Below are 21,088 nucleotides of genomic sequence, written 5' to 3' on the forward strand. Positions count from 1 at the left end.
GAAGGCATCATGTAGAAAGAAACCTCCTAGTTGTTGCAGTGGCTCTGTTTCTAAGGAGCTGTACCTCTGTTACCTGCTTTCCAGCATTCGCCGTACTTTGGACAAGGAGAGATGTTATTTACACATCCTCATGGCTGTGCTGTTTTTCACTCTCCCTTTTTGAACAAGAAAATGAAATGGGGACAAACTGCGGTTGCCTCTTAGCTAGTTTTGGACCAGCAGCTCCTCAGATGCTTGTTTCCCCACGATAAATTGTTAAAGAGGCAAACGTATGAACTGGGCTGAATATTAAAATCCCTCCCCAATGGCACATGTCTGGATTCTGAGACGATTCTCCTGCAGGTCAACTGCAGCCTGAAACTGCTTCACCCTTGGCTCTGACCCAGCGTACAATAAATAGCAAATCCTGGCTCTGAATGGGCAACATGACTCAAGTCCACTCCACTTCCGTACCTTTAAAAAAAAGTGTTATGAATTACTGGACATAGGAAAATACTTGACTCATTAAAGACACATGCTTTGCTTGCAGAAGTAATTGATGCAAGGCAATACTGCCTTAAGCTCTTTGTTCTTTATTTGCAATGTGAATGGCAACCTGTGTCATTCATGTCACACAAGCATCGCTAACTCAAATGGCTTTTATTTTACATTAACATCCAGCTACCAAGTTGGCCCAAATGTGGGGGTTTATTTTGCCTCTTTTGATTGCAGACTTCCTGGCCGATATATTAATAGATAGCCCTTTTTGATGAAATCATTCTTAGTTCTTGTTTTTCCACTAGCATTAGACAGACATTTGCCCACTGCAAGGAAAATAATGACCCATGCTGACTATTTACTTTCTGGGGAGTCATGGGTTTTCCTTTCCTGTTTCCACCCCCTGCCCCTCCAACCCAAAACTCTAAATCATTTGCTAACTTTTTAAACAGCTTTCCCTCCTTTCCTATTCAGTGTGGAACAGTAAGGGGCTAGCATGACAACAAGTATGCATATCTCATAGCTTAGATGATATATTAGGAATACATTGTGTGATGTTTAGTAGTTGTAGGGAAGAATGAAGATTTGCATTTATGCAAATAACTAATATGCAAAATAACTAATTTATGCAGTTATCCTCTATTTTTCCAAATAATGGAACCCAGTGGTCTATTGCTTTAGACATACTGTACAGTATCAGCAATATGTCATTTTCCTTTCTGCTGCCTAGCCTTCTGTAGTCCACTCTTTTAGAATATTCATTCATTCATTCAGCCTTTATCGGCACAATCTTTTAGAATATTTCAGTCTGATGAAGGAGCTGCAAATTTTCTGATGAAGATCCTCATCAGCTGAGTAACTCTCTCGCTGAAATGTACTTCTTGGAGAGAGGGAGTAGCCAGTTTCCATCTTTGTTGCAGAACCTTCCACCAGCACCCTCCTACAGAACAAGTTTTCAAAAACCTCTAGGAAAATTTCTAAAGGATACTTGTGGGTGTCATGCTGCCAGATTGCAGCCAGGGACAAAGGATGCATTATTTAGCTAGAATTTTTTATATTGTTTTGTTTGCTGCTCAAGCTTGGTTCAGTTAAATACCGTTGTATCTATTACATAATCCTTGTAACAGTTGCTTCGAAAGAGTGCGCAAAGATTTTATTGCTAATAGTGTACTTGGTCTATTATCAGGTGATGGATCCCATGGATTTCACTGCAAATGAAGAAAACTCGACGAGAGCCAGCGAACAACGTGAAAGACAGTAACAGGGCACCTAAAATAATGTATTAAGATTTTCTAGTCAAATATAATAAGAGACTGGTCTAATTTTTAAATTGGAATATTTCTTACAATTTATTATGAAAAGAATTGCCTTTTTTTACACTTGCACATATATTTTTGTGAAACGTTTACTATTGATGATGCTATCACATAAAGCTCTTATTTTTTAAAGTGCCAAACTAGATTCAATAAACCCTGTGCCTTGTTTACTTCAAAAGGTAATTGCCTATGAAACAGATAGTATTTTTTACATATTGTCCAACTTGCTGCTGTGTATAAGACTCTCTGACTTAATACTTCTTTGAAGATGTTTAGCTGCGGAGTGGCAGAATCTAGAAGCATCTTACACAGATTCTTTCGGTAGCAGTGAATGAAGAATTATAATTTGGTTGGACCGTAGGTAACAGTGCAATTGTAATAAGGCATGGATTGCCACAAACTCACAGTGTGAAATATGAATGGTTGAGGGTTAAAATGAGATGGTCTCATCATAGCCTTTTCTTGTTTAAGATGGGCAGTTCTTCCACTTCTATCACAACTGAGTTTTGACTCGGTTTATATTCTATCTTTTCAAGCGGGTTTATTTTCTCTGCATAGTTGTGTGAACACCAAAACAGTTAAAAATAATAAACATAGAACCAAGAAAACAGAAATGCTCTCCTTTTATTTTAGAACCTAAATTAATGTTTAAAAAGCTTACTTCCCATGCCAGGGATTCAGGATTCTTTTTGAAAATTCCATTAACCCCTTGTTTCAGTAAGGAAGTAGGTCACCAATAATGATTGTTCATCAGCTATTATTCATAAATTGCTATCCTGCTTTAGAGGAAGAAAAGGTATGAAAAGCAAATGTAGTGTTCATCCTTATTGTCACTTTGGATTTGGAAAATATTTCACAACTATGATAGCGTCTTCTAAATCTTTCTTTTTGAAAGCTGTAATGAAGAAAAAGCTCCAAGTTTGAACTGGCACACATTTTGAAACCAAAGATACTTGGAGGATTCTGCAACAGACTGTTGGCAATGCCTTAGCCACAGTTCAGAAGTAGCCAGAAATCATGGACCTAATAAGGAATTTATCCTTTTATGAATTAGGAAAGGAGGTGGAGATGTTGTGATTTTAAACCAATTGCGTTTTCCTTTGATATCTGAACTTGAGGAACCGTGGTTTGTTTAAACTGTGGTGAGAACAAGACAGGATCTGAAAGCAGGGTTTGATTCTGGCTTCTTTTCACTAATCATAGTTTAATGAAGGCGCAGTTCCTCGAGTTCTGATGTCTAAGGAAATAGATTTGGCTAAAATCGGAAGCAGGAGCATTCAAGACGAGGAGAAGGGGAATAATTGTCTTCAGGACCAAAACTCGCTGTGGCTTGTTAATGCAGCAGAATTCTGTGGCTTCGTCTTACATTTGAAGGCCTTATTCTGCAAAGCAGTTTAAATGTCCTGTCTACCCCTTTTCAAAATGATTCAGTACTTAGAAGGACCCCCTCTTTGGTGTTTTCCTCCATGTCGTAGTAATCAAATGGAGGAAGAAAATGGGGGCTTACCAGCTAGCCTCACTTTTGTAGCCTTGGCCTGCTATGTGTGGCCAGTGGAGGTGCAGGATAAGGGCCATGGGCCCTTGGGCTCCTCTACAGAATTATAGAATCTAATTTTCTTAACTGCAGGCACAATCTACCAATACCTTTCTCCTACATAAGCTCCACAGCAATGAACGGAAGCTTGACAGAACTACCTTTGTAATATTCCTCCTTTACCTCTGAGGCATTCCCAGTAGAGAGACATCTTTAATGATGGACATTATTCATTTTCCAAAGCTCGCCTTACAAAAGGACTAATTGATACAGGAGATGCATTTGAAGTAACCATGGCCACAAAGTGGCTTTCAGATTGGTGATTTACCAATCAGGTTTACAAGCCTGGGAAACTTGAAGCGATAGCCGCCGAGCTGTCTCATCCCATCCCAAAATATGAGCCGTCAGTTTTAAGTTATTGTTTAGTCAACTAATTTGAACACCGGCAGATTTAAGATCTTACGCTGATTGTAGTGAACAACAGAATTAGCCTGAAACATCCAGCTACATTGTGGCCACAGAAGGCGTTTCTCCCTTAAAATGGTCTCTGACTTTGAGGGGACGAGCCTAAATTGTAGTTAAAACTAGTTTTATTTTGAGTCATGAACGCATGCAGTGAATATGAGAATTTTCTTAACCTGCCTTACAAAACTGGGAACATAAGAATCTGTCTTTTTACATTACTTTGATGCTGTGTAGCTGTCAAGATTGAGAATCTTATCTGTAGAGGAATATCTCATTTAATCATTTCTAAACATTTCTTGGATTATATTCCGCAAGACGTACCGTAAATTAATTTTGGGGCAGGATGTTTATCATCAACATAAACTTTTGCTTTTTTAAGGGGTCTGTTTGCTCAAGTCATGGTTAATATTCAAGGGGTTCTCATGTGCTGGAATTGATTTCAGGGTGTTAACAATATTTGCTTGGATTATTTTTTAAAAAAGGATAGTTTAGCTATCATCTACTGAGAAGCATGCTATTAATCTAGTTAAACAGGACTGGTGTTGGAAGCTTTTACTAGAAACATTAAATGTTTAAAAATTGGTTGACTTTGTACACTTTATAAGCCTTAATACCAATTACATATTGCTTAAATCATAATGCCATTTACAATAACAATCATTTCTGATAACAACCTTCTTTCTTGCTTTACCTCTGAAACATTGTACATTAATGTTTTTAAGAATGTTATAATTTAGAATATTTGGTATTTAATAAACTTTTCAAACAGGTTGAGTACCATACCATCCTTGTATTTCTTTTCTGGATTAAACATTAAATTAAGGATTAAACATTAAAACATAATCCACACAAATAAAGCGGTACCATACTCCCTATTTAGTTGCTTTTTGGGTTGTTGTTGAGGACTTTCCTGTTCCAGTCAACTTTTAAAATACAGTATTGTTCTGCAGGCTTGAACGGAGAAGATCAGTTTGCGGTGGGTACCAATTGGATAGTGCCAATGGCAACAATAATGCAAATTCCTTCTCTGGAACAGTTTCACAGATTTATACTAAGGGCTGTGCCACTGCTTGCACAGGGCCCTACCATTCCCCCCACTTTAACTCCCCTAGAGCTTCCCTTTCCCGCTCCATGCAACTACTTGGCTCACTTTTCACCTTCCCAACCTTGTTTGTGTGACAAGGCCCCGGGCCCTGTAGTTCCCTAATATATAATAAACACGGACATGATAATTTAGGTTAATGGGCAAAAATAGGCCCTAGCTTTATTGGTTACAGATGTCAGCGGTTTGGCTTAGGCATTGGGTGGAACCAGAGTTACAGTGGTACCTCAGGTTAAGAACTTAATTTGTTCATTATACGTGATTATCTTTACTTTCTATGTGAATTGGTAAATCTCCCCTGGAAAGGCTAATGTTTGATGCACCGCTTCAGGGAAATTATAGAGCGGACGCTTAGATTTGATGTTATTGGAACTGTGTAAGATGGCGTCTGCCAACAACGAAAGGACTTTGAATTGATTTGGCAGAAATGCCAGCATGTGAAGAGATGTTGTGAATTTATAGAAGAGAATCAGATGGATATAAAATCCACACAGAAACATATCATTTGCTTTAATTTGCTTGTGGGAATAATCCAGAGGCTGTGAAGAATGAAGGATAACAACAGAAAGAACTAGAGGAATTATTAGAAAAATATGAAAAGCAGTAAAATTGAGATAAGGATGAGCCCTCCAAACCTTGAAGCATGGGAAGTACCAAGAATAAATTATAATTTTGCAGAATATTTGGACTATTTGATATTCATATATAAAATTTGGAATATGTAATGTGAATTAATTGGATTGTTAATTTGGAAAATTTAATAAAAATGAGTTATTAAAAAAACTTAATTCGTTCCAGAGGCCCGTTCTTAACCTGAAACTGTTCTTAACCTGAGGTACCACTTTAGCTAATGGGGCCTCCTGCTGCCGCCGCGCCACCGGAGCACGATTTCTGTTCTCATCCTGAAGCAAAGTTCTTAACCCGAGGTACTATTTCTGAGTTAGGGGAGTCTGAAACCTGAAGTGTCTGTAACCTGAAGCATCTGTAACCCAAGGTACCAATGTATATCCTGACTCCTGCCTGTCTGCAAGGAGTCACACTAAGGGTAAACCACCAGCAGGGGGAGCCCTTTGACACATGTGGGTCGTGGCATGGCCCTAGCCCACAACCAGGCTTTGGACAGGATCCACACCCCTGGATCCTTTTAACAGAATACCCTAACTGAAGAGGGGCAAGCAGAGGCAACAACCTCCCCTCCCATCACAAAGGCTTACCTTTGTTGTGACAATTGCTACAAGGTAGATGGAAACCAAGTGGGAGGTGCCAATTTGCCAAGTGGAAAAACTCCTACCCAACCCCATCAATATGGCGGCCAACATATGTCCATAGCAAGCTCACTGTCATAGCAATGCATAAAAAGAGGGCAGGTGAGCTGGGATATCCGGCAAAGAGATGAAAGGAGGCCGCCCGCCCCCTTGGTTGCCCCGCAGTTTAAATGGCATGCGGCCACAACCCTGGCTGCCTGATTGGTTGTCCGGGGGCATGACACGACCAGGAATCCCCATGATGTGGGCGGCATCCCTCTGCCCCCCAATCCGTGTCACTGGAGGTCCCGGATGCCAGTCCGCAACACAGCCCCCCAGGGAAGTGGAGCGGACTTCTGAAACTACTTTGCAATTCTGTTCTGCAGCCCTGCTTTGCATACCTGTTTTCACCTTCACTCTTATATACATCCCCCCCATTTGTGCAACCCCCCTTGCATGCAAGTCCCCCCCCCATGGCAACTTCCTGCATCTTCTTCCTCCCACACATTGTGACTATGCAGCACCCTTAGAATCACAGAAGGGTCATCTAGTCCAACCCCCTGCAAAGCAACTCTTTTTGTCCACCTTTTGCCCAGTTGTGAAGCCACCACCCCCTCCTATTCTGCAGACCCCCTTCATGCCTCCTACTCCCATCTTCACCCCGATTCCTATGCCTCTTATTCCCTTATTGCAACCCCCATTTTTTATCTTCAGCCCATTTCCCCCCGCCTCTTGCTCCTTTCTTTGCTCACCTCTCTGTTGCACTCAGGTCACCTCCATTTCCATTTCAGCTTCCAAGTTATGGGTTAACTCCGCACACATATTCTGAGAGTAACCAGATTGAGGCACCATATAAAATCTGCTTCGCAGCTTTTGCTGTGTTCATTCATATTGCTGCTGGAACAAATTCACCTCCTTTTGTGAAGGCGAAACAAAATCAAAGTAATGTTCTTACCGTATGCTCTGCTTTGGCCTTTGCTAATTTGTCAAGCACAGTCCAGTTGTTGGCAGTCCTGAAACCAGATCTTGAAATAGCTGCAGAAATCAACTTGTGGTTATCCATGCCCCAATAATACTTGGTCTTCCTTCTTGAAAACACCATAACCTTTGACTTCACAAAGTTAATAGTTATAAATTCTTTTCTGCAGTCATCTCCGGTGAGCAGAGCCCTAGCCGGCATTGTGAGATTGAGACAACATCATCTGTGCATAAGAAAATGTAAACTTTGGTACAGTAGTGGTGAGTTTAGGAGGATGTGAAGATATTGAGCCTAAATATGTGGGAAGATCGGTCAAGTATAAATAAAATCAGCAAGGACACATCCTTGCCTAACTGCACAGGTGGAAAAAAAGTATGTCAGTTAAATGACCAGAAAATCACACACCCCAAGTCCTGAATGTTCTGCAAGGTTGTGTGGCTTGCCATCATTTTCTTCAGCCAGCATGGAAAATCTAGTAGTGCTTCCTTTAATCTTGAGCTATGAAACAACTCCACAAGGTGAAGCTGTGGCCGGAACATTCAACTTGGAACATTTCATTATTTGTCTCCACCCAGGACTTCAAACATTCCAGCTTTTAGCGACAATGTGGAACAAGTTAAAATGGAAAAAAACCAAAATTGGTTTCAATGACCTTGTTATCCCGTGCACCACATTTCATGTTGCTATTAAGACAGGGTTTTGCACATGCACTGACTTAACAGTAACAAGAACTTGTGATTAAAATGCAGGTGCTATTTATGCTTGAGTAGTCTGCCTTCAGTGGGAATAGTGTCTTGAGGGCTGTAATTTAAGGACAATAAGGTCAACTAAGAAACAAGAAATTAATGCTTTACCATCTCTCAAACACAATTAATTTGCAATTTGAAAATGTTCTCCTTTAAAGATGCCCATTAGCTTTAAAGATGGAAGCATAAATAGGCAGTAAAATTGGAGAGCTACGCAACGTAAAGGTTATTTTCCCACACTCCCAGCAGCCTACATTAAGGAACCCAGTATTTCTTTCGCCAAAAGTGTTGTAAAGCTTGGAAAATGAAACACTTGTCAAGATTAGTGTAGCTTAAAAAAAAAAGTTTACAAAATATAATAAATGAGGAATACTGCAAATTTTACAGAAAATTTCAGTAGGCATAGGAAGTTTTAAGGCCTAATTGGATGGTCATTAATAGATGTGAACTATGGGTTTTACTGCTGGGTAGAACATTTAATGTATCAGACACTGCAAACATTCCAATCCTACAAAGAGTATTTGGGAGAAGACCAAACAAAATGACAACTTAGGAATGTAAATGTCAAAGGGGGGCTTAGCTGGACAGAATTGTGGGACGCATCTTACAATATGTCAAGAAGGGGAACCTTTGGCCCATCAGATGTTGCTGAACTACAATCCCAGTGGGCACGGATGATAGGAGTTCTAATTCCGCCACTTCTGGAGGGCTGAAGGTTCCCCAGTCCCGTGATATGTTTGTAAGATCTGGTTCACTGCAAAGTGCAAACCAGTTTTGGAAAAGGTGAGGCTGAAAAAGCCATAAACGCAGATGTTGTCGAGAAAGGAATTTACGTGATTGCAATTACCCATACTATCTTCCTGATTACTGTCTGATTTACACTTCATAAGCGCACACCCTGTGAGATCTTGTTTGAGACTTCAGCTTAAAAGTGCTTGGCCTATAGCAGGGGTGCCCAAACTATTTTCAAAGGGGGCCCGATTTGATGAAGTAAACTTTTGAGCTTTTTTTAGGAGGAGTTGAGCTTTTGGGGGGGATTTTATCCCAGGAAATAAGAGACGCGGGTGGCACTGTGGGTTAAACCACAGAGCCTAGGGCTTGCTGATCAGAAGGTCGGAAGTTCGAATCCCTGCGACGGGGTGAGCTTCCGTTGCTCGGTCCCAGCTCCTGCCAACCTAGCAGTTCGAAAGCATGTCAAAGTGCAAGTAGATAAATAGGTACCGCTCCAGCGGGAAAGTAAATGCCGTTTCCGTGTGCTGCTCTGGTTCGCCAGAAGTGGCTTTGTCATGCTGGCCACATGACCTGGAAGCTGTACGCCGGCTCCCTCGGCCATTCATGTTCGATGAGCGCACAACCCCAGAGTCGGTCATGACTGGACCTAATGGTCAGGAAATAAACTGTCACAGGGGCCACATTAGGTCCCTGAAACAGACTTTGGACATGCCTGGCCTATAGGAATAAGCTTTTTAAGAGGCATGGTGGATTTGTTCCATTATTTATTCAGTGGGAGAAATTTGCTGCAATAACAAAGCCACTGTCCTTGTTTTATATTTCCTGTGATTCGGGTGTAAAACTAGGGCTGTGACATGACCTCAAAAATGCTCCTGCACCACACCTTGACAGAATCCAGATTGCAGGAACCATGTGCATCTCCATCCTCATTTTGATGACTTGGTCGCTTCATCAACCCCCGGGAACAAGAAGTGACGAATAAAAGCATTACTTTTGTCACACGGGATAGTTTTTAACTTTTATGACTCTGAACTTGAGCGTCTAAAGTGCTCAGATGCTTTATAAGAATTATTCTGAAAATAAAGCCCCCCTTTCCCAACGTAAAAAAAAGAAAAACCCGTCTGTGTTTCTGGTAAGATTGCCCCTTGTCCCTGTAACACATTTATTTTAGAGGCTTTTCACTGCCTGCAGTAGTTTAATTGCAGCGAGATCAAGTTACAACCGGTTCAGTGAGCTATCAACCCATGAGATAAGAGGTACCCAGGCCAATTTGGTTGAGATCAAACTGATACCGCATATCACCTTCACGAGTAACAGGAATAGAGTAGTGCACACAATTGCCCGAGATTATGTCCTAATCAGCACGTTTTTCAAATTTTCTACCTCTGGGGAATCAACCCTCTATTGACTTTTCTGCTGGGAACCTCCAGGCCTCTCCCACAGAAAAGCCTTTTGCCCCAGAATCCTTTGTGATGCCTATTCTTTGATAGAGAGAGAACATCCCTTAAGTGCTGTGTAAAGTGTTTTTTGTTTGTTTGTTTCAAATCTCCCAGGTTCCTCAAGGAATTCTAGAAATCTTCCCTGGGGAGCTAGCTTTCTTGAAGCGGTCATTCCTTTCACACTTATCTTGGGACAGAAAGGTGGCATCCTCTTTGTTGTCTGAGCCTCACAGTTGTTCGCCCACCGCACCCTTCTGGCTGCGCATTGCAGGGGATGATTAGGTCACAGTGGGATAAGCAGTCTTGTAGGAAGGCTTGCTCACTTTTACTGATGTTCTCATTGAACCATAGGGTTCCTCTGATGACAGGATGAAAGCTGCTGATTAATTGGTTCCCATACTCCCTCCAACCGCCCGCACCATGGACCACTTGGATATTACAGACCCCAATTATTTTTCTGCATGGTACAGCAATTGTAATTCTATTGAATTAAATTTTCAATACAATAAAAGGCAATGTAATAAATAAAAGAAGGAATAAAATACAATTCATATTAATATTCAATGGATTCTTCCAGTGCTTTCTCCCCCCCAAAAAAATATTTAGGGGTACTCTAATTTTCCTACTCGTATTGAAATAATGCCCCTCAATGAGGCCAAACTTATATTTACAAAGTGTTATCAATGTTGCCATTATTGATATTGTTTTTTTGTATATTTATTTTAGATATATCTTACTGTGATATACAGTATGCTGAAATTGTTCAAATTGGTTGTGTGTTTTTAATGTTTTATTTATTATATATGACTACATTTGTTTGACCTATGGAAGGGTAGCATATAAATAAAACTATGTACCGTATGTATGTATGTATGTACTGTATGTACTGTATGTACCGGTATGTATGAAGAATAGAGTGGGAAATCTCCGGATGAAAGTGGTTTTCAAACCTGAGTGACAAAACACTCTCCTCTTATGTGATTTTCAGCAACTGGGTGCTCCAACAGTGGAGGTAGAAAATACGTGGCATCCATATGTCACTGGCCAGGCCTCTCTGAGCTCACGGCTGCCCCATTTCAACTGAGCATGGGATCTAAACATTGGTCTTCAACAGATGGGTCAGAAACCACTACCAGGTCACAGCCTGATCTAATGGGGATAGCTGCACCACCACCACCACAAATATATAAGATATGGGTCCCCAAATGCATGCTTGGGTTCAAGCTGAGTCTGGTTCTGAAAAGGTGGAAGACTACTGCTCTAAAACAAATCCAGTGATTTCCTGCAACATGGGAAGGTTGGTGATGATGGTCAGCAAAGTGCTTTTCAGGGAAGTTTGTCTGAATTAATCATTAATTAATCATTAATTAATCATTAATATTATTTCCATAAAATAAAAGCCTCAGTATGCTGCTGAGAAAACCTATTCTGGCTGTTAGAAGGGTACTCCAAGTCACATGATGGTTTCTGAGATAAAATTGCAGCAGCGTATTAAGACTAAACTACCGGTACTACCGGTAGTAGTATTGCCATCATTTGTCATAAACTCCAAGACGCCGAACAGCTACTAGTCTACAAGACTTGTAAATTAAAGTGGGTTGAGTGATAATGGTTTGTCGAATGCCTCTACGTGAGATTCACTGTCAAGTATGAATTTAAGTCCAGTAATGGAAATCTATACCACGTTGTCTAGTGTTATCCTTAGAGCAATCTGCAAAGGACATTAGATTGCCCCAAGGTCATTCAGTGAATTTTGTAGATGAAGGGAAGATTTGTTACCGAGTTATTACAACCACACAACACTTTACCTACTGTACCCAGGGGTGGCCAGCCCTGTTTTGCCGCCTGAGGCAAAATGGGAAGGTGTTGCTCCCCTGTTGCTTCCACACACACCCCGCCCTTGAAGCCTCACTGTCTGTGATTGTGTGACTGTGGTGGTGGCTTCTGGTGAGATCTCGAGAAGTCCACAAGATCTCACTGGAATGTGGAAGTCACTGCCGTTGCTGCTTCTCCTCATTTCTCTGACAGTGTTGGGGGGCAAGAAGGGTGCCCACCACCACAGGAGAAGTGAGAAGAGGCTATGGCGGCCATGGCAGCTTCCAGCAAAATCTCACAAGAGTCCTCTTGCCAGAGGCCAAAGCAGCTTCTCCTCGCTTCTATTGGGATGGGGGAGCCCATGGCAGTGCTGGAGAAGTGAGGAGAAGCGGTGTTGGTTTCCAGTAAGTTCCCCAGTGGTGGTGTATTGCTTGTGGCGGCGCTGGAGAAGTGAGGAGTCGTGGCAGCAGCAGTGGCTTCTGGTCTTGCAATAGCCCCGTGAGATCTTGCGGAGCTCTTGCGAGATCTCACCAGAACCCAGAAGTTGCTGTCACTTCTCACTTCTCCAGTGGCAGCGGGAGTGAGCTCATGGGGTTCTGAGCGTGTGCTGCACCTTGGATTTCCCCACCAGAGGCAGCTGCCTCAGTCCACCTCTTGGGCAGGCCGACCCTGATTGAACTTCTGTGCCTGAGTATGATTTAATAAGCATTCAGTTTGAAACAGGGAGGTAACCTCTATGAGGGATACAGAAACCGCACACCATTAGTTTAGGTGATGTGGGGTGGGGAACCAGGCCCAGTCTGAGACGTTTTGGCCCCTGAACCAAACCACAAAATGGCACACACCTCCCCACCAGGGAAGAATGGGTGAGTGAAGACAGGGAATAAAGATCTACATTGGGATCTGCTGCCCTTGTGGATGCTGCTACCCAAGGCAGGTGCCTCACCTTGCCTCGTGGGGGGGGGGCAGCCCTGTGGGGAACCTATGGCCCTTGAGATGTTGTAGGGCTACAACCCCCATCATCCTTGACTGTTGGCCATACTGGCTAGAGCTGATGAGAGTTAGAGTCCAATAACATTCAGAGGGCCACAGGTTTATATAGTTTAATACCATACTTGTTTTGTTGTGAAGGGCAGCTAATTTTTAAACACTATTCTGTTTCCTTTCAAGCTCCTTCCTGTTGGATTGCTACCAGATGCTTAAAACACGACAGGTATGAAGCTATGTGCATACAGAATTCAACCCCTCCCCACCGGACCCTTGTTTTGCTACATTAGGGCCCCTACCTTACCAGCTATGTCTCAGCCTGGTCTCAAAACATGCAAACAGCAATTAAATGATCTACCACAAATCCCTGTGGCTTTACTTTATCATATGGTGTTTTATCTGAAGCTGTAAATTGTGTATGTGCTGTGGGGAATGCCTCAGTCTAATCCCGTGGCATCAGTAGCAGGTGACTCTACTACTGCAAAACAGAGCCGAGCATACATTTTTGCTATATTCACAACTGTTCTTTAAAGTGTCTGATAATTAATGCAGCCTAACATGGTATGCTGGCATGTAATTTCTAAAGTGGCTCCATGAATAGGATGCAGGATCTGCTCCATGTATGGTTAGTTCTTTTAGTTCCTAGCCTAGCAAAATATAAAGCAAAAAGAATGTGATTCTAATTCTAACACAATCCATCGTCTCCATCATGGGGATTAGTTACAGCAGTGCTATCATTTATTAGCACAACTTGCTGCTGGGGGGGGGCATTACTATTTTACTGACTGTGCTTTGTAGTCAGAGGCTGTGTACATACTCCCATTTACCGGTACTCCGCACCCAGGGCCCTCCCACTGAGCTTCTTGGGTTTGCCGATCGGAAGGTCGGCGGTTCGAATCCCTGCGACGGAGTGAGTCCCAGTTGCTCTGTCCCATGCGCTCTGGCTTCCATCACAGTGTCCCGTTGCGCCAGAAGCGGTTTAGTCATGCTAGCCACATGACCCGGAAAGCCAGCTCCCTCAGCCTTAAAGGGAGATGAGCGCCACAAGCCCATACTCGCCTTTGACTGGAGTTAACTGTCCAGGGGTCCTTTACTTTTTTTTTTTGCATGCGACAGACAGCCACAATTTATATTCAAATTGAGAAACAGAATGACCTAGTTGCGTTTTAAGCTGGCAATGTGCACACAGCCTTAAATTTCCTCAAATCAGCAGATCAGTTACAGTGTACCTGATGGCTTATCTCCTGGGAAAATTCCAGGAAAGGTGTTTGTGCTGTATTGGGCATGTGATTCCCTTTCCTCTCACAGCCACCTCCACTTTTACGTTCCCAAACTTACACTGTATCTAATTATTCTGGAAGGAAAATGTCCGTTGGTTTAGAAGTATTAATCACCAGGAACTGATACAACACAATTTAGTAGGTATGCATAAACTGTATGGGCTGGGTAAAAGTCAATGACGCTTTTGGTATCATTGATATGCAGGTAGATTTCCTGCTATGCTGGCAGACTAGAGGACAACCATTACATTTGTTTTCAAGAGGAGTGGCTGAAATGTGTGGATCCCCCAGCCCCCCGCATAGTGCATTATCTCAAGTGTATAGTCTGCATTATTCAAGGATATTAAAATGGAAATATTCTGTTCATTAAACTAGGCACCCCCAAGCTGTTTGCTAGCTGCAAACATGCTGTGAGAAATAAATAAATTAAAATCCTGCTCTTGCCTGCTTCCAATCAGCCTCCACTGGAGTGCATGCTATGGTGCAGTTGGATCAAATATAGTTTTCAAACACAGCCCACACAGACTACAAATAAAACAGAATATCTCAAGTATGTAAGTTCACTGAAAGGTAGAAACAAATAAAAAGCAAAAAGCAACAACAGACTGTCAGAGTCACAGTTTCTTAAACATTTTATCCCTAGGGCTGAAAATTACTGAGGTCTACCAATGAGAATATGGAGCCAGTCTGGAAGCAGCCACCAAAGGGAGTAGATGGAGGCTAATTTTGTATAATTAGCTGGCAATTATTGACATCTTCTTGATATCTAGTATCAAAATCTTATTTTGAAATGGCATAATTTTTTGCTACAGCAATTTCCTTGTTGCCTGGATGTACACTTTCCTCCAGCCAAGTACAGATACTGGCTTTAGAAATCTCATAACTAAGGCCATACATTTAAAGCACATGATGTTTATGTGCCCAATGAAGACATTTTCATTCAGGAAGGTTTTCCCTGAGGTGTAACCCAGTCATATATGGAAGATCAATTTTATATATGATTTTTTAAACAGTTTGAATGGATGATTTTATTGCTTTAGAGTTTGCTGAATTTATTTTATTGTTCTTAGAGTTTGAGTTTTTGTCCCCACCCACCATATTTACCCTGTAATCTGCTTTGATGGCTTCATGCCAGGAACTAGTCTATACATATTCCTATTAATTAATTAGTCCCTCAAACCTTAAAAAATATTTTAGGTCTTTCTGTCTTCTATGAGTTTGGTGGTAGAAATGTGTTTGATTTATTTTAAATATCACTGGCTGGCCTTTACTGCACAAATTTATTCTATCTGTTGAACTGTGAAGAGTTACAAGTAGATTTGAGTAACCTACTTTTTGTTTTTTTAGATAAGTAATTCTGACTTAGAATATAAACCAAATGCAACTGATTCATTGATTTGTCTGTTGCTGTAGGATCATGTTATAATTTGACTGAAAATGCTCTTTCTCCTTGTCTCCTTGAAAGAAGCTGGTGATCCAATATTCCAGGCTGAGATTTGGGACAACAGAGATGGCATTGGGTTATTACTTTTATCCAAGGCTCTAGATTAATAGTGTTCCAGCTGTTTTCCAAACATGAGAGAAGAGAATGTTCTGATCCTGATAAGTTTAAAATACACCAGACAAAATGGGGGTGAGAACAAATTAGCTACTCTATAATGTATTTTTTTGTTCTGGTTGAGTAAACTCACAACAAGAGCAGTGAAAATAATCATTACCCATAGCCCAGCACAGAGGTATAATGTGCTAGAAATAATGAGCTGGTTTTCAATGCATACTATTTTAAACTCACTTGTGAATAAAATTAATGCTATAGTTTAATGCACATTTGGAACATATGGATACACCTGAAGGATGTGATTTATTATTATTATTATTATTATTATTATTATTATTATTATTATTTGCAGGTTTATAAGCTTCTTTACAACCATGTTCATAGCATGTGAACAATGGCCATAATCTCAGATAACTTTGTATCTATGATATATCATATCCTTGGTTCTCGAATGCCTTGGTACTCATACATTTTGGCTCCCAAACGCAGAAAACCCAGAAGTGGTTGGTTCTCGAACATTTTTTGGAAGCCGAAAGTCCGACATGGCTTCCACTTGAGTACAAATTTTGTGAACTATTAATCAATACTGCATTGATTCAGCATTTTGAAGCTGCCTTTTCTCAAAAATATTGACAAGGTGGTTTGCAAAAACCAAACACCATAACAACACGTAGAAGCATACAATAAGTCCATAAACATTGTACAAACTCAGCATTGAAGAGGACATTAAAGCCAGCGGTTAAAAATTCTCACACAAGACATCAGGCCCAAAATAAAATAGTAATTATAAGAGTAATAATAATAATTATTATCTGCTATTTCATGCTGACTTATATTTACATCTCTCGCTGAGCATACAAAGGAGCAAAATTTTAATAAAAAGAAAAGGAGGATTTTGTGCCTAATTAAAAATTAAAGCAAACTTAATAATGTTCAAGACTGGATTACTACAATGTGCTCTGTGTGGAGCTTTCATTGTACTAGGTCTGGAAGCTGCAGGTAGTGTAGAATGCTGCAGCACAATAGCTGACAGGAGTGATATCCTATTAACATAGAACACCTCTGCTTAAGGACCTGCACTGGTGGCAGATGTGCTACGGGGCAAGTTCAAGGTGTCACACTATTAGTATTTGAAGCCCATAACAGCTTGGGACTACTGTAGCTTGCTTGTGATATTACCTTACCCAATTTATTCACACTCAACTGCTTGGATCTGTGGAATTGGTCCTGTTGCAGGTGCCACTTAATTCCTGTTCCACATTTCTAAGAAATTGATTTTTTTAATGTGGTTGTACCCACGCATTGTCCCTCCCTCCCTACTGACACCAGGCAGGTGCCTTCACTATACTTTTTCGGCACCGGACAAAAACATGTTTGTGTGGAACATGTTTTAATCTGGTTTTTAGCTTACAATTTATTTTACTTAGGTTTTAAATAGTTGGTTTTAACAGTTTCTTTACTGATAATTTTACTGTTTCATTCTTTTTGTAAAACACTGCAAGGTTTCATTACAAGCAAGTAGTATTTTTAGTGTATAATGCATGAAGCAGGCTAAACAGGATCGCTTTGTACCGGGACAAACAGGAGAAAGTGAAGCATCACATTTTAAAGGCTCTAAGGGGGGGGGCAGCGTGTTGCTCTGTACATGTTGTTAATGTTAAACACCAGAGACTTCTGCAACTTTATCCTCTGCCTAACCGGCAGGCATTTACCAAGTGAAACTTTTCCTGGCATGTCTATGAATGGAAGTGTACCATTTCAAACAATGTATTCCGCACAACACATTTTTTAAATGTGACTGTGAAGTTGCTTTGAACTGTTTCATTTAACACTGTGTTTTAATAAAGGTATTATTCTACACAACTTTTAGAAGACATCTGAAGGCAGCCTTGTATTGGGAAATTTTAAATGTTTGACTTTTTTAATGTTCTTATATGTGTTGGAAGCCACCCAGAGTAGCTGGGGAGACGCGCCAGATGGGTGGGGTATAAATATCATAATCATCATTTCATTTTAAGAAATGGATTTTTTTCAAAGTTTAGAAACGTCAAGTAAAAAAAACAACCAACCATATATCCCTTTGGCTTCCCTCCCTCCCCTTTTGTGGATCCTTGTGTTATGATTATTCCCCCTGCATCTCCTTTATCATTCCATTTTACGAATCCTTATTTCATTCTTTTTTAGCTACAAGTTTTACATCACCCCTGCGAATAAATTTAGTTGTTTACAATAGTTTTTCAGGTAAATTATATACTTTCCCTATTATTATTATTATTATGTTACATTGACTGTTAATTAAGGTCCTGGAACCTTAGGGTGAATAGGAGAATAGGAGAAATGTAAGAAGAGTGAGAAGACACACGAAAGCTCAAACCAATGACAAACTTAGTTGGTCTCTAAGGTGCTGCTGGAAGGAATTTTTTTATTTTATTGAGAATAATGATCATACCTTCCAACTCCCGGTTAGAAAAATCCGGGATCAGCAGCGTTGGCACTGGAAGTCGCTTCCAGATATGCGTAGTAGCAACTTCCAGTGCCGGCGCTGCCAGATTTCTGGTGCCCAGACATGGGCAGAGCACCCGAAATCGGTTCTGTGCATGTCCAGACATGCGCAGAAGGAGCCTCCCTGGCAGGTACTGAAATCCGGAGGATTTACAGGATTTTTTACAATCCGGGCTGCCAGCGGGAAACGGTTTAAAATACGGGGTTTAATAATATGTTGTTAAGCAAATTACTACTAATGTACTACTATTTACAAAGGGCCCTTCTAGCTTCACTCCTCCCACCCCATCCCCCCCAAATCCCCCGAGTTATCTTTATTATTTATGAAGGGCCCTTCTAGCTTCGCTGCCACCCCTCCAAATCCCGTTGTTGTTATTATTATCGAAAGGCCCTTCTAGCTTCGCTCCTGCCACCTCCCCCAAAATCCCCTGTTATTATATTTAACGTTATTATTATTTACGAAGGGCCCTTCTAGCTTCGCTGCCACCCCCACAAATCCCATTATTATTAACATTATTATTATTGATGAAGGGCCCTTCTAGCTTCGCTCCTGCAATCCTACCCTCAAAATCCCGTTTATTTCTTCTTCTTCCTACTACTACTACTACTACTACGGGGCCTTCTAGCTTCCCTCCTGCCCCCCCCCTCTCCCGGACAAAAAAAAAATCCCCTCAGCGCCCGACCCCTTCTGCTCCCTCTGAGGCGAGCGCGACCCACGCGCAGCTCGTGAGGGAAGCGCAGGCCGAGCCAGGAAAAGGCGGGAGAAAGGCCGGGCGGGGCTGCGCGAGCTGACGCGGCCACGCCGCTGCGCTCGAGCCGGGCCAGTCGCACAATTATGAGAAAGAGCCGCCAGGCCGCTCCTGCCGCTACCGCCGCCGCTGTTGCTACCTTCGCCGCCGCCCTCCGCTCTGGATCCCCAGCCGGAGCCTCCTACCCCGAGCCTTCGCCGCTGTTTCGGCCGCCCCCTCAGGCGCAACTCCCCGCGGGCCCACTTCGGAGCGCCCACCTCGCGCGGCGGCCTTCTCTCCTACTTCTTCTTCTTCCCGCCCGGCCCCGCGCAGCAGCAGCCGCCGAGCTCAGCGCCGATAGATGGAGACAGGCCCCGCCACCGCCGAAGCCGAACCACGAGCAGGAGCAGAAGCCGACGCCGCCCGGCGTGAGGAGAGCCAGAGCCGCCGGCGCCGAGACCCCGTTGCCCGACCCTGAGGAGAATGGTGAGGGTGGGGGAGAAGAAAGGGAAGCGAAATGGGGGCCGGAGGGGGGGGGCTGGGTGTCTATCTCTCTATCGCCTGGAGCTGAGGAGAGTTTCCCCCGAGGAGGGCGCCATAGCCGTCCTTCCCGGCCATGTGAGGCGGCTCCTGGCTGGGAGTCTGGCTTAGCCCCGGAACCTGCCCCTTCGTGGCTCCAATAAATCTGCCGGGAGCCCTTGGAAGGAGCGAAAAGGGGTTCGCCGCGCAAGCAGGTGGCTTTGAGGGGGGCGGCAAAAGGCTCCTAGGCCCCTGCGCCACGTTCCTCCTATTAGAAAGCGGGCGATCTTTTATGGAGATCCGTGGCGCTCATGGCTCTTTTAACTTGAGTAACGGTAGCAGAGAGAGAGATAGAAGAAATTATGGGTTCCTGCCCCGAGGAGCATACAGAAGAAAGCAGGGGTAGTAGCCCCAACGTGGTGCTCTCCAGATGTTCTTGGACTTCAGCCCCTGCCTCCATGGCTAGTGATCGAGGTGATGGTGGGAATTGTAGTTTAGAATATTATTTTTGTCGGCTGGATGGTGCCAAAGTGTGTGAATGGAAGGCACTTAGGGCTCTTAAGGAAATCCACAAACGCTTCTCTGATCCTACCACAATGATGGGAATTGTAGTTTAGAATACAGTGGTACCTCTGGTTAAGAACTTAATTCATTCTGGAGGTCCGTTCTTAACCTGAAACTGTTCTTAACCAGAGGTACCACTTTAGCTAATGGGGCCTCTCTCTGCCGCCGTGCCGCCGCCACACAATTTCTGTTCTCATCCTGAAGCAAAGGTCTTAACCTGAGGTACTATTTCTGGGTTAGCGGCGTCTAACAAAAGGTAACAAGGCTGGGGATTCCTTTTTCCTCCTCCTCCTCCCCCTAATAGTGCAAAAGGATAGGTTGGTCTGATAGCCTTGGTTGGGTTCAGAGGCAGAATGTCATTAAATGCCAGTTACTGACCACTCAGCCTAACCTACCTCACAGGGTTGTTGTGAAGTCAAAATGGGGAGGAGGAGAAAGAAGAAGAAAAACATTGTGTTAAAAAAAAAAAGGTCGGTTACTGAGAGGCAAGGGCAGGAGAGTTAGGCTTCTTTCCTTGCCGCTTGGGACGAGATGCTGGACAAGGACCTTTGGTCTGACCTGACAGTCTGTCTCTTATGTTAACAAGTCCCTCCCCCCTTAAAAAAACATTTGATTTTCAAACTGAACGCTTCCCACATGAAGAAGATCTGCATAGCGTATTGAACCCTGGGCTCTTGGGAGGGGCAGCTGTCCCTCCTCAAGTGAATACAGTAAATAAAATTACTTGACTAAAAGTAGAAATTGTAGAAAGATTTTGACTGATTTTTCTGAGCACTTAGGGTCAAAAGAAAGTAATTTAAAACAGCTGTTGTTGAGACATTTCACTTTGAATATGCTAGACAGAGGGTGTTGACAGGTGGATGTCCTACCCTCCTAACATATATCCTGGCAACATTCATGTCCAGGCTACTGTTACTCCTGGGGTTTTCGTTTGTTTTTTAGTTAAGCAATTCCTGGAAGTGACACCTTCCTTGCTATTTCCATAGGATGTGACTCCTATGGTGGCTTAATAAATCAGAAAGAGGCTAGCATGCAGCCTTTTTTGTAATCCCCATAGATACTATCACAAAACTATGCTTTATCTCACTTCACCATCACTAT

The 21,088-nt window shown here is 42.4% G+C and overlaps 2 protein-coding genes across 6 annotated transcripts in view; both read left to right on the top strand.

The window, feature by feature from the left end:
• Positions 1-4,574, top strand: part of SPPL2A (signal peptide peptidase like 2A) — a 41,728-nt gene extending 37,154 nt beyond the window's left edge. For both annotated transcript variants that reach the window (XM_035131169.3, XM_035131170.3), the window contains one exon: positions 1,664-4,574. In XM_035131169.3, coding sequence (XP_034987060.1) covers positions 1,664-1,738 — 75 coding nt within the window. In that variant the 3' untranslated portion in view covers positions 1,739-4,574. The remainder of the gene's footprint in view (positions 1-1,663) is intronic.
• Positions 4,575-18,915: 14,341 nt separating this feature from the next.
• The window catches only part of TRPM7 (transient receptor potential cation channel subfamily M member 7), a 71,475-nt gene continuing 69,302 nt past the window's right edge, over positions 18,916-21,088 (top strand). For all 4 annotated transcript variants that reach the window (XM_060282971.2, XM_060282972.2, XM_060282973.2 and 1 more), the window contains exon 1: positions 18,916-19,390. In XM_060282971.2, coding sequence (XP_060138954.2) covers positions 19,388-19,390 — 3 coding nt within the window. In that variant the 5' untranslated portion in view covers positions 18,916-19,387. The remainder of the gene's footprint in view (positions 19,391-21,088) is intronic.

Source organism: Zootoca vivipara, chromosome 13, assembly GCF_965207765.1.
Source record: "Zootoca vivipara chromosome 13, rZooViv2.hap1.1, whole genome shotgun sequence".
Lineage (NCBI taxonomy): Eukaryota > Metazoa > Chordata > Lepidosauria > Squamata > Lacertidae > Zootoca > Zootoca vivipara.